This window comes from Palaemon carinicauda, chromosome 1 (assembly GCF_036898095.1).
Source record: "Palaemon carinicauda isolate YSFRI2023 chromosome 1, ASM3689809v2, whole genome shotgun sequence".
Taxonomy (NCBI): Eukaryota; Metazoa; Arthropoda; class Malacostraca; order Decapoda; family Palaemonidae; genus Palaemon; species Palaemon carinicauda.
In genome coordinates this window covers 160,500,257-160,518,234 of record NC_090725.1, presented here as the reverse complement: position 1 = coordinate 160,518,234, position 17,978 = coordinate 160,500,257, and the positions used below count along the sequence as shown (strand labels likewise).

General features: G+C 37.3%; 1 protein-coding gene across 1 annotated transcript in view; it reads right to left on the bottom strand.

The window, feature by feature from the left end:
• Positions 1 to 1,530: 1,530 nt before the first annotated feature.
• Positions 1,531 to 17,978, bottom strand: part of LOC137652765 (zinc finger protein 432-like) — a 63,255-nt gene continuing 46,807 nt past the window's right edge. Inside the window, exons 2-3 of the mRNA XM_068386173.1 lie at positions 5,462 to 5,593; positions 1,531 to 4,567 (exon numbers count right to left, since the gene is read on the bottom strand). Coding sequence (XP_068242274.1) covers positions 3,813 to 4,567; positions 5,462 to 5,534 — 828 coding nt within the window. The 5' untranslated portion in view covers positions 5,535 to 5,593 and the 3' untranslated portion in view covers positions 1,531 to 3,812. The remainder of the gene's footprint in view (positions 4,568 to 5,461; positions 5,594 to 17,978) is intronic.

Genomic DNA, 17,978 nt, shown 5'->3' with positions numbered 1-17,978 from the left:
TCAACCTTCATAAAGTCTGTGCGAGATGGGTCTCAAAACAACTTAGTGACAAACACATGCACAATCTTTTGAGAAACTGTCAGCAACTACTGGAGTGTCATGCTAACGAAGGGAATAGTTTTTTAAGCAAATTGTCACTGGAGATTAAACATGGATTCATCACTTTGAACCAGAGAGTAAACGCCAGAGCATGGAATGGAAACACCCCGATCTACAGTAAAACAAAAATTCATGAGTCAACCCTCTGCAGTTTTTTTGGGACTCACGAGGACTAATTCTGGAACATTACCTGGAAACAGGGTCGACAGTAAACTGTGAACGCTACAGTGATATGCTATCAACAAGTTGAAGCCAGCAATTCGCAACAAACGCAGAGGTCTATTGTCGGAAGGCGTTCTTTTATTGCATGACAATGCCCATCCACATGCCACCACCCACACCATTAACACTCTTCAAGAACTTCATTTCGAGATGTTGGAGGATCCTGCATACAGTCTCTCTCCGTCTAATTACCATCTGTTTGGTCCACTTAAAGATGCTTTAAATTTCGCAACCGATCAGCAGGTAAAGGAAGCGGTGCATATGTGGCTCAATGCTCAACAGAAAATGTTTTTTTCTTAGAATATCGAAAAGCTAGTGCAACGATGAACCAAGTGCATTGAAAAGCAGGGTGACTATGTTGAAAAATGTTATTGTAAACTTTGTATTATTATTGGATTAAACAAAAAAATCGGAGTGCAGATACATATTGACTTAACCTGTGTGTGTGTGTGTATATATATATATATATATATATATATATATATATATGTATATGTATATGTATATGTATATGTATATGTATATGTATATATATATATATATATATATATATATATATATATATGCCCGGTACTGCAATAAGCTGCCAAAACAAACTATGGTACTTAACATTGGTAAGGGTGAAGTAGCAACGTCATTCATGTTGAAATAACGAGAAACTCTTCGAAAAACACTGTGCAAAAACAAACTCAACTTGCGAGCAAGTCCAAAATCAGAAAGATATCCTAGAGGGCGTGCGTGGTAGGTGTCGGTGGGGTAGTTCAACTATGTTCTCTAGGGCCTGTCACGGCCCTCCCCATTGATGAAGGGATTATCTAAATGGAAGACAACCTGTGAATAGTGGTTTTCGCACGCCTTTGTTTAATACACGACATCTACAAGGTATTCGTGCGAGGGTTGTAACCTCTGCATTCCATGCTTTTATCTTTCTATAGTATATTTGGAAGATTTATATTAGGAAAGGTACAAAGAAGGACCTTTCTCACCGGGCATCACAGGCCTCTTCCCAGAAATAGATTTTTCCTTCGTCAAAATCCCTTATATATATATATATATATATATATATATATATATATATATATATATATATATATATATACATATATACATATATATATATATATATATATATATATATATATATATATATATACATATATATATATATATATATATATATATATATATATATAATATATGTGTGTGTGTATAGCCTTTCTAGTCTTATGACCCACAATCTATCTGTCATATAGAGAAAATAGAATTGTGGAGTCCAAGGGTTTAGCAGCAGCACAAGGAACAAAAGTATGCAAAATGTTTGAGGCCCATGTGTGAGGCTTTTGAATCTGGAGAGTGCAGCATACTTCCAGAACCATTACTAAATGAAAGGCTATTAATATGAGACTGATCATGGGAAGATAAGTTTCTCAATATTTGCAAATGACCAGAATCACTATTATCAAGGGGGGATTTACTGGACTCCTGAAGTTTCACCTGAACTGAGAGAAACTTCCTTATATGCTAAATATTTTAACTTGACCAGCAACCACAGAAAAATATTTTTTCATGAATGTTACCAAGAGTGAAACACACTCTTCACAACAATTTTAAATCGCTGAATTACCCCCAAAACATTACGCAAATGGAATGCAGATCATGATCTAGACATAATTTTCATGCATATTCCAGGCAATAACAGCTAACTAAACAAAAGGAGACATCTTCAAACATAGAATGTAAACAATCGGAGTGCCTTTAGCACTAGTGCGACAGCACCTGGTCAACAGAGAAAACCGAGGCCTATTCTATCTAATATTACAATCTGAGCTCCCTACATGTATTTTTTAAGACAAATAAAAATGGGAACATTTTTTTTAATTTTCAAATTTTACGGCTTCTGGAGAAGCAATATGAACACCAAGGGAGCTTCATAGAAATAACAATCATTTTTAATCGAGTTGGAGAAAATCGCTAAATCAGGTTGGAGAAAATCAATGCAGAATTAACCTTACATAACCCAAAAGATAATCTCTAAAAATACCTATGTTAATCACACAGTCATTAACTCTTGCATCTCACACTTAAATAACCAGGAATTTCCACACAACTTGTTATCAGCCAATGTATTCCAAGAAACTGAGGAGCATAAGTATTCAAGCCTTTGTTTTTTGAACAACAAAGAGCTACTTTCTTATTAAGGTCTTTAAAGTTTTAAAATATTACCAAAGGACACACTTTAAACTAAACAAAATATCTTGACCTAATACAATACACAAAATATTCATAAATAAAATTTATACACTTCAGCATAAAATTTACATATTAAAAAAGAAGCATAACACTTTTGAACATACAATAATAAATCAGTGATGGCAATTCAATTGGAAATATTAAAAAATGTCACATTTTAAGCAGTGCTGTATTCACAATACAATATGATAAATACAAATACAGTATTTCAAATCAGATAATCATCACTTACAAAATCTAAATATTTCTTATTCTATCAAATATGCAAATCATTTAAAGTTAATAGGATATTGGCCCTAATTGTCTTGTGTAATAAAAATAATGAAAAAATAAATTACCTTACTATCTCTTGTTACACAAAAAAGACCAGCAGCTGCTGCTGCTGACTTGGAATGCATTTAGACAAATTAATCAGTAGCAGGATTGCATGGATATAAGCAGGACACTACCAGTAAACATGCATATTACCAGCGTGATAAAGCTGCTTTTCTGGTTTGATAGCAGATTTTTTCTTATACCTGAAGTTGACAAAGATTCTTTGAGTTAGGGAAAATCCAAGTTAAACAGCTTAATACCATGCTAGAAAAGCTGCATTTGCTTCTCTGTGACTAAAATAAGCTGCCTATTGTTGGTGTGTAAATGAATGTAGAGGAAGACAAATTTTACAGGCTTACTTCTCTTAATTGTCTATCTTCGCACTGCCTGATGGTGACACTGAGTAATAATAAATGCTCCCTCCTTGTAATATCTAGACCAGTCATGTAAGATATAAACATACCTGTATAGGTTATGATTTTCTGTATGATTTCCAATCTTCTATAGAAAAAACTAACTCAAAAATAATATTAGGATATTTTTTTAAATGAAATGTAGGTCATCTTAACAGCACCATGCCTTTATTGTATTGTAACTGTATATATTTACATTTTTCTCATACATTTATTGTCTACGAGGCCTTTTAACATACCATATGTGAAGCTCTTAAATAACCTTTAGAATCTGAAGAAATATAGTGACAGTACTAAGCAATTGCTATAATGATAATTTAGTACCTTAAAAAGACTAAATCTCTCTTCATTTCTAACAAATACATGACTGTCCTCTTGGATTTTTTCAATCTAAGTGTGCCATGAGGATTAAAATACTTTATTTACTAAAGACCTTCCATAACCATGCACTTCCCTCTCCTGAGTAAACTATTACTAACCTATTCAGGATAACTAAAATCCCTTAATATAGATTTATAAGTGAATAGCATCTCTACTATGGGTTGTCATATGCACCTTGAGATTACTTTTAACTGTAAAGCCCTTACCACACTCCCTACAACTAAAGGGCTTTTCTACTGAGTGTGTCCTCATGTGCACTTTGAGGTTACTCTTAACAGCAAATTCCTTACCACATTCTCTACAGCTGTATGGCTTTTCGATTGTATGCGTTCTCATATGCACTGTAAGATTACTTTTAACAGTGAATCCCCTACTGCATTCGATACATATGAATGGTTTCTCTACAGTATGTATTCTCATATGAACTTTGAGATTACTCTTAACAGTAAATCCTTTTCCACATTCTCTACATGTAAATGGCCTCTCTACTGAGTGTGTTCTCATATGTACCTTGAGATTACTCTTAACTGTAAACCCCTTACTGCATACACCACAAATAAAAGGCTTTTCTCCAGAGTGGGCTCTCATGTGGACTTCTAGATAGCTCTTATTAACAAAGCTTTTTCCACACTCAATGCAGAGGTATGTCTTGTCAGCTGAGTGTATCTTTGAATGCTGATCAAGATAAGATTTTTGGCTAAAGATTTTCCCACATTCCATACATGTAAATGAAGGCTTTTCCTCAGGGTGGATACTAGTGGGATTATCAAGGTAAGACTTTTCACTGCCTGTCGCTTCACATTCTTTACAAGCAAATCCTTCACATTCTTTGTAAATCGTTGTTGCCATGTCAAAAACTTGTCTACTGCTTAAGTCTGGTTCCATGACTGATGCAAGTAAAAGGTCAAGGTCTTAGTCAAATGAAAACACGCAATCAACAAAAACTGCTACTGAGGTATCTCGGAATATTTCTAAAAACCACTGTATATGAAATTTACTTATAAAACTATTAAATTAAAAGAATTATGATACTAAAAAATAAGATTTATTTTAGTTACAGTATACTGTATTAAAATTATCTTAACACTATTTACTTGGTAATTTTTCATTATTTTATACCAAACTCAATGTTTAGGAATGCTTTTGAATATGCATAAAAATTTCATCTATCAACAGAATGACACTTCATATTCATTTGTTAGTGACAAAAGTATACGTTCACATACATGAATTAATGTTTCTTCTTAAGAAAATTTATAATCACAAAAGTAAAAGAATAGATGTCAACAGAATCTATCGACTTGATAGTTTCCTCTTGAAGTTTTCTAAAAATATTTTCTCTGTAATGACTTGTACCTCTGATATGAATCAAATGTAGGAAAATGGTTTTAAAACCAGAAGGTAAATGCTAAATTTCACGATAAATTTATTTTCAAATTAAATAATAAGGAAAGAACCATTTTGTTTTGAGCAGAAACCTTGAAATGGGAATCAGACAAGGAAAATAAGTTTTTTAAACAGATTCTCAAGAGATTTCAATGTTCATCAAAAAAAACTACAAAGAAACCAAAACAACCAAAATTAGTAGGACTAGGATGAATTATCCTTGTATGAATATATCATCTTAGTAGGAAATTATGAAAAAAAGGGCAAAGCTGATAAAGTTTTCAACAACCTGTTTGAATTGAGAACTCTAAGAATAAGGGGATCCTTATTACACAAATTAATGCAGATTTATAATTAAAAAAACCACCATACTCAAAAGAAAATAATCATATTACAATTGCTGAGTAAAATTCCATCCTGATTTTTCTTTGTTTGCTGTGGAAGAACTTGATTCATCTGTTCTGCCATACATCCACAGTGATGGCTGATTCAAACTGGAAGTTACTAACATTCTTGTTTCACATAACCTGAAAATATATCATGTGAGCATTTAAAATACAGTTTTAAAGGGAAATCTATAACAGCAATAAAGAGTACTTGAACTTTATCAAATGTTACATGCAACAAATATTGTTGTCTAAAATGGAAATGTTGTTTAAAAGAATATACAGTACATAATTATATTGTTTATCAAATCTTATTTAAAAGAAAAAATAGTTGTCCTGTGACTCTAGTAACCAAGGCCAGATTGACCCAGGAGCCTGGGCCCCCGGCCACCCACCAAGAGGGGGCCTCCCACCAATAAAAACAATACACTTTAATTCAATATGGTTAGTATTGTAATCGGGCACTTATATTACCCATACTAGCCATATTAAAAATCTTATTAAGTTTGATAATAACATGGTGCTCATACATACGAAAGTTTGTGTCACCATGGTTGTAAGGTGTGTTTCAAATTGTAATTAAATGTGGCTGCAAAATAACATACTTCACTATTCTTTGTATTACGGCCTAATTAAGTTTCTAAGACGTGCCATAGTTAGAATACAACCTAACTCGTTAATACATATGTTTCACGAAAATAATAGCATCTATGAGTACAGTAGAACCTCCCAGTAACGGACTAATAAGGGTGAAGGTGTGTCCGATACCGCGAATAGTCCGTTATATCGCAAAAACTTTGCCTAAGCAGAAAATCAAGCAAAACTATACCAAATTCTATAGGCTATAGGCCTACCATCTATGCCCAACATGTGGCTAATATCAAAATGAGCAGCTGAGATTATCACACTTTCGTTTTTCCCCTTATGATGACATAATTAAGGAATTAACCCTGGAACGGTACGGTGGGTCGTCCGCGACCCCGAGCGTCAAAACAAAAGAGGTTTTTCTCACGTGACTCACCCCCGTGACTGAATTTGTGGGTGATCGACCTGCAGTAGGTGTCTCGCCTACACGCTCTAGTAGTGTCCAGATGTGCATCGCTGTAGCTGTACTCCTTCCCAGATTTCTGAGACGCATCGGGGTCGAGCGCGACCGAGTTTACCCTTCTAAGGTAATTTGCATAATTATCAAAGTTATTACGTATTATGAAATTGTCGTAGAATGGTGCAACTTGTATAGGTTATCAGTTGTGGAAAGTCTTGGTGGATTGTTTGGCTACCATGTGCATGATTTTTTTTTTAGTTAAAGTGTCGTTCATCACCACGAGGACCATTTTACCGCGAGTTGCCCCTTTTTCATTTTTTTTCATTTTTTTGCCAAGTCATTTTTCCGTAAGATATTGCCAAATAGTGTCGCAAAACTTTTGCTTTTTTAGTGTTGGAAAGTGTGTCTAGATGATCTGGCTACCCATGCATGACTTTGTTTTTGTCAGATACGACGTAGATATTGGTATGTGGGGTATTTAACTGCGGTTACCAATTTGTTTTTTTTTCAATATTTGTAAAAATTTACTACGTAGTAAGGAATTGCCGTATATTATTGATTTTTTTTTCATGTTTATTTGTTAGAAAGTGTGCCTTGATGGTTGGGCTAACACGTGCATGTCTTTTTTTTTATCTGAGATGCCGTATATTAGAATGTTGGCCATTTTTCCGCGAGTGCCCCTTTTTATTTGTTTTGCATTTTTTGCTTAGTCATGTTACCGTAAGGAATTGGCAAGTAGTGTCGCAAAACTTATATTCTTATAGTGTTGGAAAGTGTTTCTAGATGATCTGGCTACCCATGCCTATCTTTTTTTTTGGCCAGATATGGCGTATATATAGGTATGTGTTCGATTTTCCTGTGATTGCCATTTTTTCGTTTTTTTCCCATTTCTTTCAAAATTACAGTACTACGTACTAAGGAACTATCACAGAGTAATGATTCATTTAGATGTTTATTTGTCGGAAAATGTGCCTTGATGGTTTGCCTAGCACGTGGCTGAAATTTTTTTTTTTTCTGAAATTCCGTATATTAGAATGTTGGCCATTTTTCCGCGAGTGCCCCTTTTTATTTGTTTTGCATTTTTTTGCTTAGTCATGTTACAGTAAGGAATTGGCAAGTAGTGTCGCAAAACTTGTATTTTTATAGTGTTGGAAAGTGTTTCTAGATGATCTGGCTACCCATGCCTATCTTTTTTTTTAGCCAGATATGGCGTATATATAGGTATGTGTTCGATTTTCCTGTGATTGCCATTTTTTCGTTTTTTCCCATTTCTTTCAAAATTACTATGTACTAAGGAACTATCACAGAGTAATGATTCATTTAGATGTTTATTTGTCGGAAAATGTGCCTTGATGGTTTGCCTAGCACGTGGCTGAAATTTTTTTTTTTTTCTGAAATTCCGTATATTAGAATGTTGGCCATTTTTCCGCGAGTGCCCCTTTTTATTTGTTTTGCATTTTTTTGCTTAGTCATGTTACCGTAAGGAATTGGCAAGTAGTGTCGCAAAACTTGTATTTTTATAGTGTTGGAAAGTGTTTCTAGATGATCTGGCTACCCATGCCTATCTTTTTTTTTTAGCCAGATATGGCGTATATATAGGTATGTGTTCGATTTTCCTGTGATTGCCATTTTTTCGTTTTTACCCATTTCTTTCAAAATTACTATGTACTAAGGAACTATCACAGAGTAATGATTCATTTATATGTTTATTTGTCGGAAAATGTGCCTTGATGGTTTGCCTAGCACGTGGCTGAATTTTTTTTTTTCTGAAATTCCATATAGGCCTATTAGAATGTTGGCCATTTTTCCGCGAGTGCCCCTTTTTATTTGTTTTGCATTTTTTTGCTTAGTCATGTTACCGTAAGGAATTGGCAAGTAGTGTCGCAAAAATTATATTTTTATAGTGTTGTAAAGTGTTTCTAGATGATCTGGTTACCCATGCTTATCTTTATTTTTAGCCAGATATGGCATATATATAGGTATGTGTTCGATTTTCCTGCGATTGCCACTTTTCTGTTTTTTCTCATTTCTTTCAAAATTACTACGTACTAAGGAACTATCACAGAGTAATGATTCATTTAGATGTTTATTTGTCGGAAAATTTTGTTTACTTCTTTTTTGATTGAATATCATCAAATTTTTTTAGCTAAAATATTATGTTGTTTTACATTTTTTTTTTCGATTTTATTTCCCTTCAAAAATTTTTTTTTGGGTCAGAATTCTAATTTTATAGTCGTAAAATAATCGACAATCATCCAGCAATCCACCATACAATTTTTATGCATATCCAAGAATAATTAGATTAGTAAATAACACCTTGAAATTGACATACCCTTCCTGCATTTCAGGTGGCAGATTAGGGAGTCTGAGTCAGTGTGGTTGGCGGCCATTTTGTGGACATATCCGAAGCGTAAGTTGCCCTATCTATATATATTCTTGTTCCCTATAGAATTTGTGATATTTTGGTATATTTTTACCTGCATAAATATCATATTATATATTAAATATATGTATTTTTTTACGAAATTTCTAAGTACTCAAAAAATGACCTTTAGATATGGCCCCTGATATAAATGTAATTTACAAAATAATGAAGATTTTTTTACATATTTCTATTTTAGGATAACATATGTTTATTCCCTAAAAAAATTAGCCACTTCCTATTTTATTTGGGTACCCAAAAAAATTCATGAAATTTGGACAAATTATTTTGGCCAAAAAAAGTTACCCTTTTTTTCTCATTTCAGATCTTCACCTCCATGGGTCCGACTTTATCCAAAATACATCAAGATGTGTCCTAAACATTCAAGAATCAATTCCTAAAAGGATTTGTGTATATATGTATAAATTTTTTTTTATGAATTTTTATGTAAGGTCTTTTTATTTTTCTACTTAATTTTTTAAAATATTTACAATAAATAGTTTTTCAGCAGATGAGTAGTATTTATCTTTACAGTAGTTTTAAGCATTCATTGAACTTTTTTTTGGCAAAAAAAAAAGGAGGTTACTGCAAAAACAGATTTTTCAAGATTTTTTTTTGCGTCGGGGTCGCGCGCAACCGAGTATACCCTTAAAGGGGTGTCCGAGGAGCGTACCTATCCAGGGTTAAATGACACTCACCAAATGAAGTAAATATAGGCTACTTAGGCTAAATGCAAAATGAAATTCACAAAAATAAAGATTACTTCAATTATGGGCCTTTCCAAAACAAACTGAATACAGCACCAGCAAACACTAGTGAGTAATTTGGAAACTACTACTACAGTGATACCTCTACATAGGATCTTAATTCGTTCCAGAAACTGCTTCGTATGTTAAAACGATCGTATGTTGGAGCAAATATTCCCATAAGAATACACAGTAATTTTTTTAATTCGTTCCTCAACCTAAAAACCCATAATAACTCCTTAATAAATGGCTACACATAATTACACATAACATTAATACAATACGTACAGTATAATAATTATCTAAAAAAATAATAATAAAGAATAAATAAATAAAAAAAGTTTTTATGTAACACTTTACCTTAGCGACAGGCCAGCACAGGTGTAGGGACTGCTACGCAGGAGGAGATGGAAGATCAGCGAGGAGGTAGGGATGGCGACTTTGTACGATAACGTGTACGATAACTTACACTAACTTACACTACGTGAACTTTAACTTAACTTAGCTTATTAATTTTTTTTCATTTTTATAATTTTATATTTTTTTTAAATTTTTTTCTTTTCTTATTTTTAATTTTCATCACTTTCACTCGATTCGGTCTTCCTTTTCTTTGCTTCACTTTCTTTCTTTTCATCATGATCACTAGACCGTTTTAGAGATTTTTTAAAGAAACTATCGAGTGAAGTTGCTTGGTACGGCTTTTGAGGATTTTTCTAAAATGAGTTAAACAAACATTATCGAATTGCGCAACTACACGGCAAACCTGAAGTTTCTGTGGGTGATGCTTGTCGATGAAATCAACCACGTGTTGATGATATGCCAACATCTGTTTTATTTCCGCCATACCTAAGATTTGGCCTACCTCCTCGGTCTCCTCCGACTCACTCAACTGCGCTTGGAACTCATCATGCTGCATGGCTTGCAGCTCCTTGAGTTCCTCGGTGGTGAGATTTTCATGATGCTCATCGACGAGTTCGGTGATGTCATCTTCATCCACCTCCAGACCCATGGACTTGCCAAGGGATACAATCTCTTCGACGTCTTCCTCGGCGGCAAGCACAGGTTCATTCTCAGGGCCAAAACCTTCGAAATCTCTTGGAGCAACAGCATCAGGCCAAAGCTTCTTCCAAGCTGAATTCAGGGTCCAACGAGTTACTCCCTCCAAAGCATGATCTATGATCTTTAAGCAGTGCACGATATTAAAGTGGCTCCTCCAAAATTCACGCAAATTTAAGTTGGTGCTTTGCGTGACATTAAAGCACTGCTTAAATAAGTGCTTGGTGTAGAGCTTCTTAAAACTAGAGATGACTTGCTGGTCCATGGGCTGGAGGATAGGGGTGGTATTCGGTGGAAGATACAACACTTTGATGAATTTGTATTCGTCGATGACATCATCTTCGAGTCCAGGGGGGTGAGCGGGTGCATTGTCCAAACAAAGCAAGCACTTCAAAGGCAAATTCCTCTCATGAAGGTACTTCTTGACAGCAGGGCCGAAAACTACGTTTACCCATTCCACAAAGATATGCCTAGTAACCCAACCCTTAGAATTAGAACGCCATAGAACATGTAGCAGGTGTTTATTAATTCTAAGTGCTTTAAATGCCCTAGGGTTTTCGGAATGGTAAACTAATAAAGGCTTTATTTTGCAGTCCCCGCTGGCGTTGGCACAAAGCTCAAGAGTCAACCGATCCTTCATTGGCTTATGTCCAGGCATTTTCTTCTCTTCGGCGGTAATGTACGTTCGACTAGGCATCTTTTTCCAAAACACACTGGTTTCATGACAGTTGAACACCTGCTGCTCTACGTAGCCTTCCTCCGCCAAGATGTTTTCGAACTTTTTAAAAAAGTCTATAGCAGCCTTGGTGTCCGAACTCGAAGCTTCTCCATGCCGAACAACTGAATGAATCCCGGTCCGTTTCCTAAATTTCTCGAACCAACCTCAAACGCCTTGAATTCCTCCGTCGTAGGATCGGCTGAACTCTCCCCCGCATCACCCCCAGAGCCCGCCGCCTTCAAGTCACTGTAGATAGCTCTGGGCTTCTCACAAATGATCGTTTCAGTGATCGTATCGCCAACAATCTCCTTGTCCTTGATCCATATTAACAAAAGGCGTTCCATCTCTTCTAGGGTAGGGCTACAACATTTGGAAATAATCGTGATCCCCTTCGAAGGTTTCACTGCTTTAATGGCTGCCTTCTGTTTTATGATCGTCGAGATCGTAGACATATTCCGGCCATATTGTTTAGCCAGATCGCTAACACGTACACCTCGCTCATGCTTTTCTATTATTTCTTGCTTTGGTTCTAATAAAAGCATTGACTTCTTCCTTTTCTCACCACTACTACTACTTCCTGAACCGAAACTAAGCTTTTTAGGACCCATGATTACGAAACACAGAAAACAACACGTGAGAAAGGAAGATAAAAAACACTGTTAATATCTGAGCGAATAGAGAACAACCACACAATGCGCACAAGATGAGAGGACTGATAAAGGTGACGCTCGATTAGCGTCCCTCCGATGTGCTGCCGTCTAGCGGCGTCAACAACAAACCACGGTTGACGCTTTCGAGAAAATTCCACGCGTACACGTACATTGTTTACTTCGTATGTTGAAGCAACACTTCGGGTGTCGAGACAGAAAATTGGTCGAATTTTACTTCGAATGTTGGAAAATTCGTATGTTAGGACATTCGTATGTAGAGGTTCCACTGTACTGCCTTAATTACATGTATATCTAGTCAAAGAATGTCATAAAATAATGTATACAAGAATACTTTATATGTAAATGAATAAAAAAATAAATATGAATATTGCATATATCTGACCATGAAATGCCCTTTTTACTGAAGAATGTACAAAATTAAGACTACTTTCATTCTATCTCATTTGTGTGGTATAAAAAGACTGCTAAATCATAAAACCTTTTTTGTAAGCATATAATCTAGGTTTTGGTTATGTAAAGATGTTATTACAATTCCAGTTTACTTAATGTATGTTTAGATATTCAAAATAAACTAAATAAAATTGAGTCTACAGTCAGCGCCGATCGCTCTGTCCGGGCAGCATCCGCCGTGCATTCATTTTGGTTCCCCCCCCCCTATCAACACTAATACACAATATAAATCAATAAAAATTTAATTGAACACTCACCAATATCCCTTCTACTTGTCTATAGGGTAGCCTTTCCTCTTCTTGACCTCCAAAAGTCGTTGAGGAACGCTATCTGCTAAATTATGAAGAATTTCTGCAGGTATTTCAGCCCACACTTTACCGAGCGCCGCCTCGAGAAGTGTGACGTTTGTCGTAACTTCTTTACGAAGGCGGGCTTTAACTATCGCCCAAAGGTTCTCAATGGGCGAAATATCAGGACTTTGACCTGGCCAATCAGTCATATAGTCAACTTCGCTATTTTCAAGCCACTTTTTCACTTTCTTAGCCGTATGGCAAGGGGCACCGTCCTGCTGAAAAATTTCAGCTCCTGTAGCCGCAAAACAATCCGCTAAATTTTCCTTCAAAATGTTCAAATATCGGTCAGCATTAACTGTTATACCTTTAGGCAAAACAACAAGGCTTGGGGCACCACCGTAGGCAAACGTACCCCATACCAGAAGCGATGCTGGGTGCTTTACTGTCTTGGCCGTCAAGTTAGGCTTAAGAGGATCTGACCCCTTTCGCCTCCACACTTTTTTCCTGGTCGTCTCACTCACACAAAAGGTTGCTTCGTCACTCCACAAGACACTTCGCCACTGCTCCAAGGTCCAATCCTTGTATGTCTTGGCAAAAGCAACCCTCCTCTTTCTCTATCTCTCAGTTAAAGCGGGCTTCTTTCTCGCAATCACTTTCTTGTAGTCGAGGCGCTTCGACAGGTTTTCCTGAATCGTACGAATACTGACGTCGCTCAACAATTTAGGGTTCTGTTCTTTCAGTTGCTTAGCAGTGAATGTAGGATTTTTTTCTAGGCTTCGCTTTAAAATCACTAAAGTACGATCAGGAATCTTCCGGGGGGGGGGGGGGGGGTGGGGGGGAAACCAGCATGGGAGTGAGAAGGGATCTCGTCGCTACCCCCTTTCTTGAACTTGGCCACCAAGCGCCGCACTGTCCTCTCGTTCATGCCAGTATTCTTCACTATTTCCTTTGTTTGCAGACCTAACTTATGACAAGTTATGACTCTAACAATGTCATCGTGACTTGTACGGGGTTAGACATCACTGGGGGGGGGTTGATAGAAAAAATGTCACGCGAACTCACAAAAGAACGATTGCAACTCGGCCCTCTCAACCTGACACGACTTCACTCCACGACTTCAGGAAACACATTGACTAGTTTCCACCTGCGCAGATATGTAGATGCCAACTTGTATAAAAAGATGCCAATTAATCAATTTGTCCCAGACGATTTTTTCCCCGATGAACCCCATGCCTCCGATTTACGCGGAACGCTGTGTCCGGCCCACTACCCGGACACAGCGATCCGCGCTGACTGTATATCATATCTGCCCTACATGCAATGCCCAAAAGGGGAAACCATTTTGTTTGTTTACATTTCATCCCAATGAATGAATGAACAAACGAACAAACACAGTTATACATTCAAGTGATAACTAACGATATTAAACTGATACCGACTCGACTACGATCACTTCTCAAGCCATGGTCGAAGGCCAGAAACCTGAAGAGGTCAGTGCCTTTGCAACCACCTCTACCTTCAGTCATCATCCACACGGACGCATCAAAGGAAGGATGGGGAGGTCACTCTCACCAACGAAAAGTCCACGGGATTTGGTCCTCTCTATTTAAGACCTTCCACATTAACGTTTTGGAAGCCATGGCAGCCTTTCTCACGCTGAGGAAATTGTCCCCTCACCATTCAGACCACATAAGACTAATTCTGGACAGCGAGATGATAGCGAGATGTTTGAATCGTTAAGGTTCGAGATCACCCCAAATCAACCAAGTGATGTTGGCCATCTTCCGCTTGGCGGAAAAGAAGAGATGGCACTTATCAGCAGTTCACCTTCAAGGGCTCCGCAATGTGACGGCGGACGCTCTATCCAGGCTCACGGCGATAGAGTCAGAATGGTCCCTAGACGCAGAATCATTCTCCTTCATCTTACGTCAAGTCCCAGAACTGCAGATCGACCTCTTCACGACGAGCGACAAGAAGAAGCTACCTAGTTCTGTGGCCCCATACAAGGACCCTCTAGTGGAAGCGGTGGACGCCATGTCCCTCGACTGGAACAGATGGACCAGCGTTTACCTGTTCCCTCCAACCAACCTTCTGTTGAAGGTCCTCAACAAGCTGAGATCCTTTCAGGGAACGGCAGCCCTAGTGGCTCCCAAGTGGCCGAAGAGCAATTGGTTCCCTCTAGTATTGGAATTGAAGCTGAGGCTGTTCCCCCTGCCGCACCCAGTTCTGACTCAACAAGTACAGAAGTCGACTGTCTTCGCTTCATCACAGAAAACCCAAAACCTCCAACTCATGATTTTTTCTCCTTAGCAGTTAAGAAAAGGTTTGGGATCTCGAGAGACAGTATAGACTTCTTAGAAGAATAATAAGTCTAAATCTATCAGAAGGCAATATGAGTCGTCTTGGAAGAAGTGGGTTGCTTTTGTCAAGGCAAGAAGACCAAAAGAGATCTCAACAGATTCTGTTTATCCTTCTTTATTCACCTTCATGGACAAGGTTTAGCAGCCAACACGATAACAACATGTAAGTCAGCCTTGACTAGACCTCTGCTTTACGCCTTCCAAGTAGACTTATCCAATGAAATCTTTAACAAGATCCCTAAGGCCTGTGCTAGACTTAGGCCTGCAGCACCTCCGAAGCCCATCTCATGGTCCTTGGATAAGGTCCTACACTTTGCCTCAACAGTGAACAATGAGGATTGCTCTCTGAAAGACCTGACTCAAAAATTTATATTCTTGTTTGCTCTAGCCTCGGGGGCTAGAGTTAGTGAAATAGTGGCCCTTTCTCAGGATGAAGGCCATATTCAGTTCACAGAAGCGGGAGAACTGAATCTCTTTTCTGACCCAACGTTTCTCGCCAAGAACGAGCTACCTACCAAAAGGTGGGGTCCCTGGAGAATCTGCCCTCTGAAGGAAGATGTCTCGCTGTGTCCAGTAGAGTGTCTAAAGGTCTATCTTCGTAGAACTTCAGACTTCAAGGGAGGACGGCTCTTTAAAGGAGAAACCTTGGGCTCAAACTTATCCCTAAATCAACTAAAGGCAAAGATCACCTACTTCATTCGCAAAGCGGATCTTGACAGTACACCCGCAGGTCATGATCCCAGAAAAATTGCTTCGTCATTGAACTTCTTCCAATACATGGATTTTGAGCGTATTTGCTCGTATACTGGATGGAAGTCATCCAGAGTGTTCCTTAAACACTACGCGAAGCAAGTGCAAGAGCTGAAAAGATATGTGGTGGCGGCACGTAGTGTGCTAAAACCTGTCGCTTAGTGCTGCGAGGAACAGTTAATTGATTGGGACTGTTAAGAATCGGGTGTACGTGTTGACACCTCACAGTGCAACACGTAAAGTGAAGTGTCACCAAGGTGACACTATGGACTGTTCCAGTTATTAAAGGTGAAGAAACATAGAAATAACACTTGTGCCATGTGTTCTTTACACAGTGAGAAAAGACAGTCATTCATAGAAATGCATATCAAAAAATTTATTAAATTTACAGTTTTGTGGCATTAATTATTATTCCCTTTCAGGTGAAGTAAGCATTTCTGGTCTCGTCTGTATTTTTTGTTTCTTTTGTATTCACTAGCATTTTATTATTACTATATAATGTATGTTGAATTACTATTTATTGATTACCCATAAATATTTGATTGGTATTTGCATCTTATTTCGCAGCAAATTTGAATAAATAAAGATATGTGTGAGTATTATTCAACCCTTAATAATCTGCATATTGACATGTGAACAAAATAAATAACTTTGTTCTAACATGAATACAACCTTTCTCTGCCTATGCATACTTTGTTCCTACACAGGTACAAGCTTGTCTGATTTTGCATAAAGCTAAGCCTGTATGCTCTTGATGCTATAGTGGCTCATATAAATCTTTGCTTGTATTGAGAATACAAACTTTGACTGGCTTTGTATACAGTGAGACCTGTATGCTCTTGTTGCTAGGTTTGTTCATAAGGGATATGCAAATCTCGAGACTTTTCCTGAGTCTAGTGTGACTCTTCCCTGCAGGGTACAGGAAGCACTAACAAACTTCATGATTAGAAGTAATGACGTATAACGGTAACGCCATATGTCTCTAGGGTCTGAGTGACCAAGGAAATATTGTCTTGTCGTTAAGGCACATTTGGAAAATCCACAAATACAGTACTTTCTAAATAATGCTCTGGTAACCTTCCATCAGGACGACATGGCCTGAGCCCAAAAAACAGATTTTGAGCGAAGCGAAAAATCTATTTTGGGTGAGATAGCCATGTGGTCCTGATGGACCCGCCCTCCTTTTTATAGAAAAGGGCTTGGCAGGATCCTCCCCGAAACTACTATATCTGTAGCACCTTGCTCAATGCTACAAGGAATAAACATGGCGGCGACGATGGTGCCATCTAGATACTCAAGGTAGTAATGGAGGAAGGGTACCCTGATAACGGCTCCCCTTCTATTTTTGCCACTTTCCCCCTCAAAGCGAAAACGCTATTCGGGGTGAAGATTGCTATGTGTCTTATCAAGATATACATCCCCTGATACTATGCGATATCCTTGAGAGAAATGTTAAGGATATTCGTGCCAGGAGTTAGAATTCTGGAGACCTAAAGGTAAATTCTCTGGGAATATCACTGTAGTCAAATATACCATAGGAAGCTACTTAAAGGAACCTTCCATCAGGACGACATGGCCATCTCACCCAAAAATAGATTTTTCACTTCGCTCAAAATCCGTTTTTTAGTAAACTATATGAAGCCTTTGTTATTCATTATATGATACTTTGAATAAGTTTGGAAACTCTATAGGAATATTTATTCATATATGTACGTATCAGTGATAGTGGTAACTTGAATCAGGTGACAATGTTTATATGTACAGTATCAGGGCCCTGAATGAAGTTTACAAACTTATTCAAAGCATCCTATAATAAATAATGGACAAATGTCGATGTTGTATGTTATAAATTACCATAGTTTACATGAATGAAACTACGGTTAACATTATGCGATTCAACTCGGTGCAAGTAAATAAAATATGAAAGAAACATTTTAAATAAAACTATTAGAATTAATATGGTAATTGGAAAGTGATAGATCAAGTAATAATTGTTTCTTTTAGTGAATATGAAA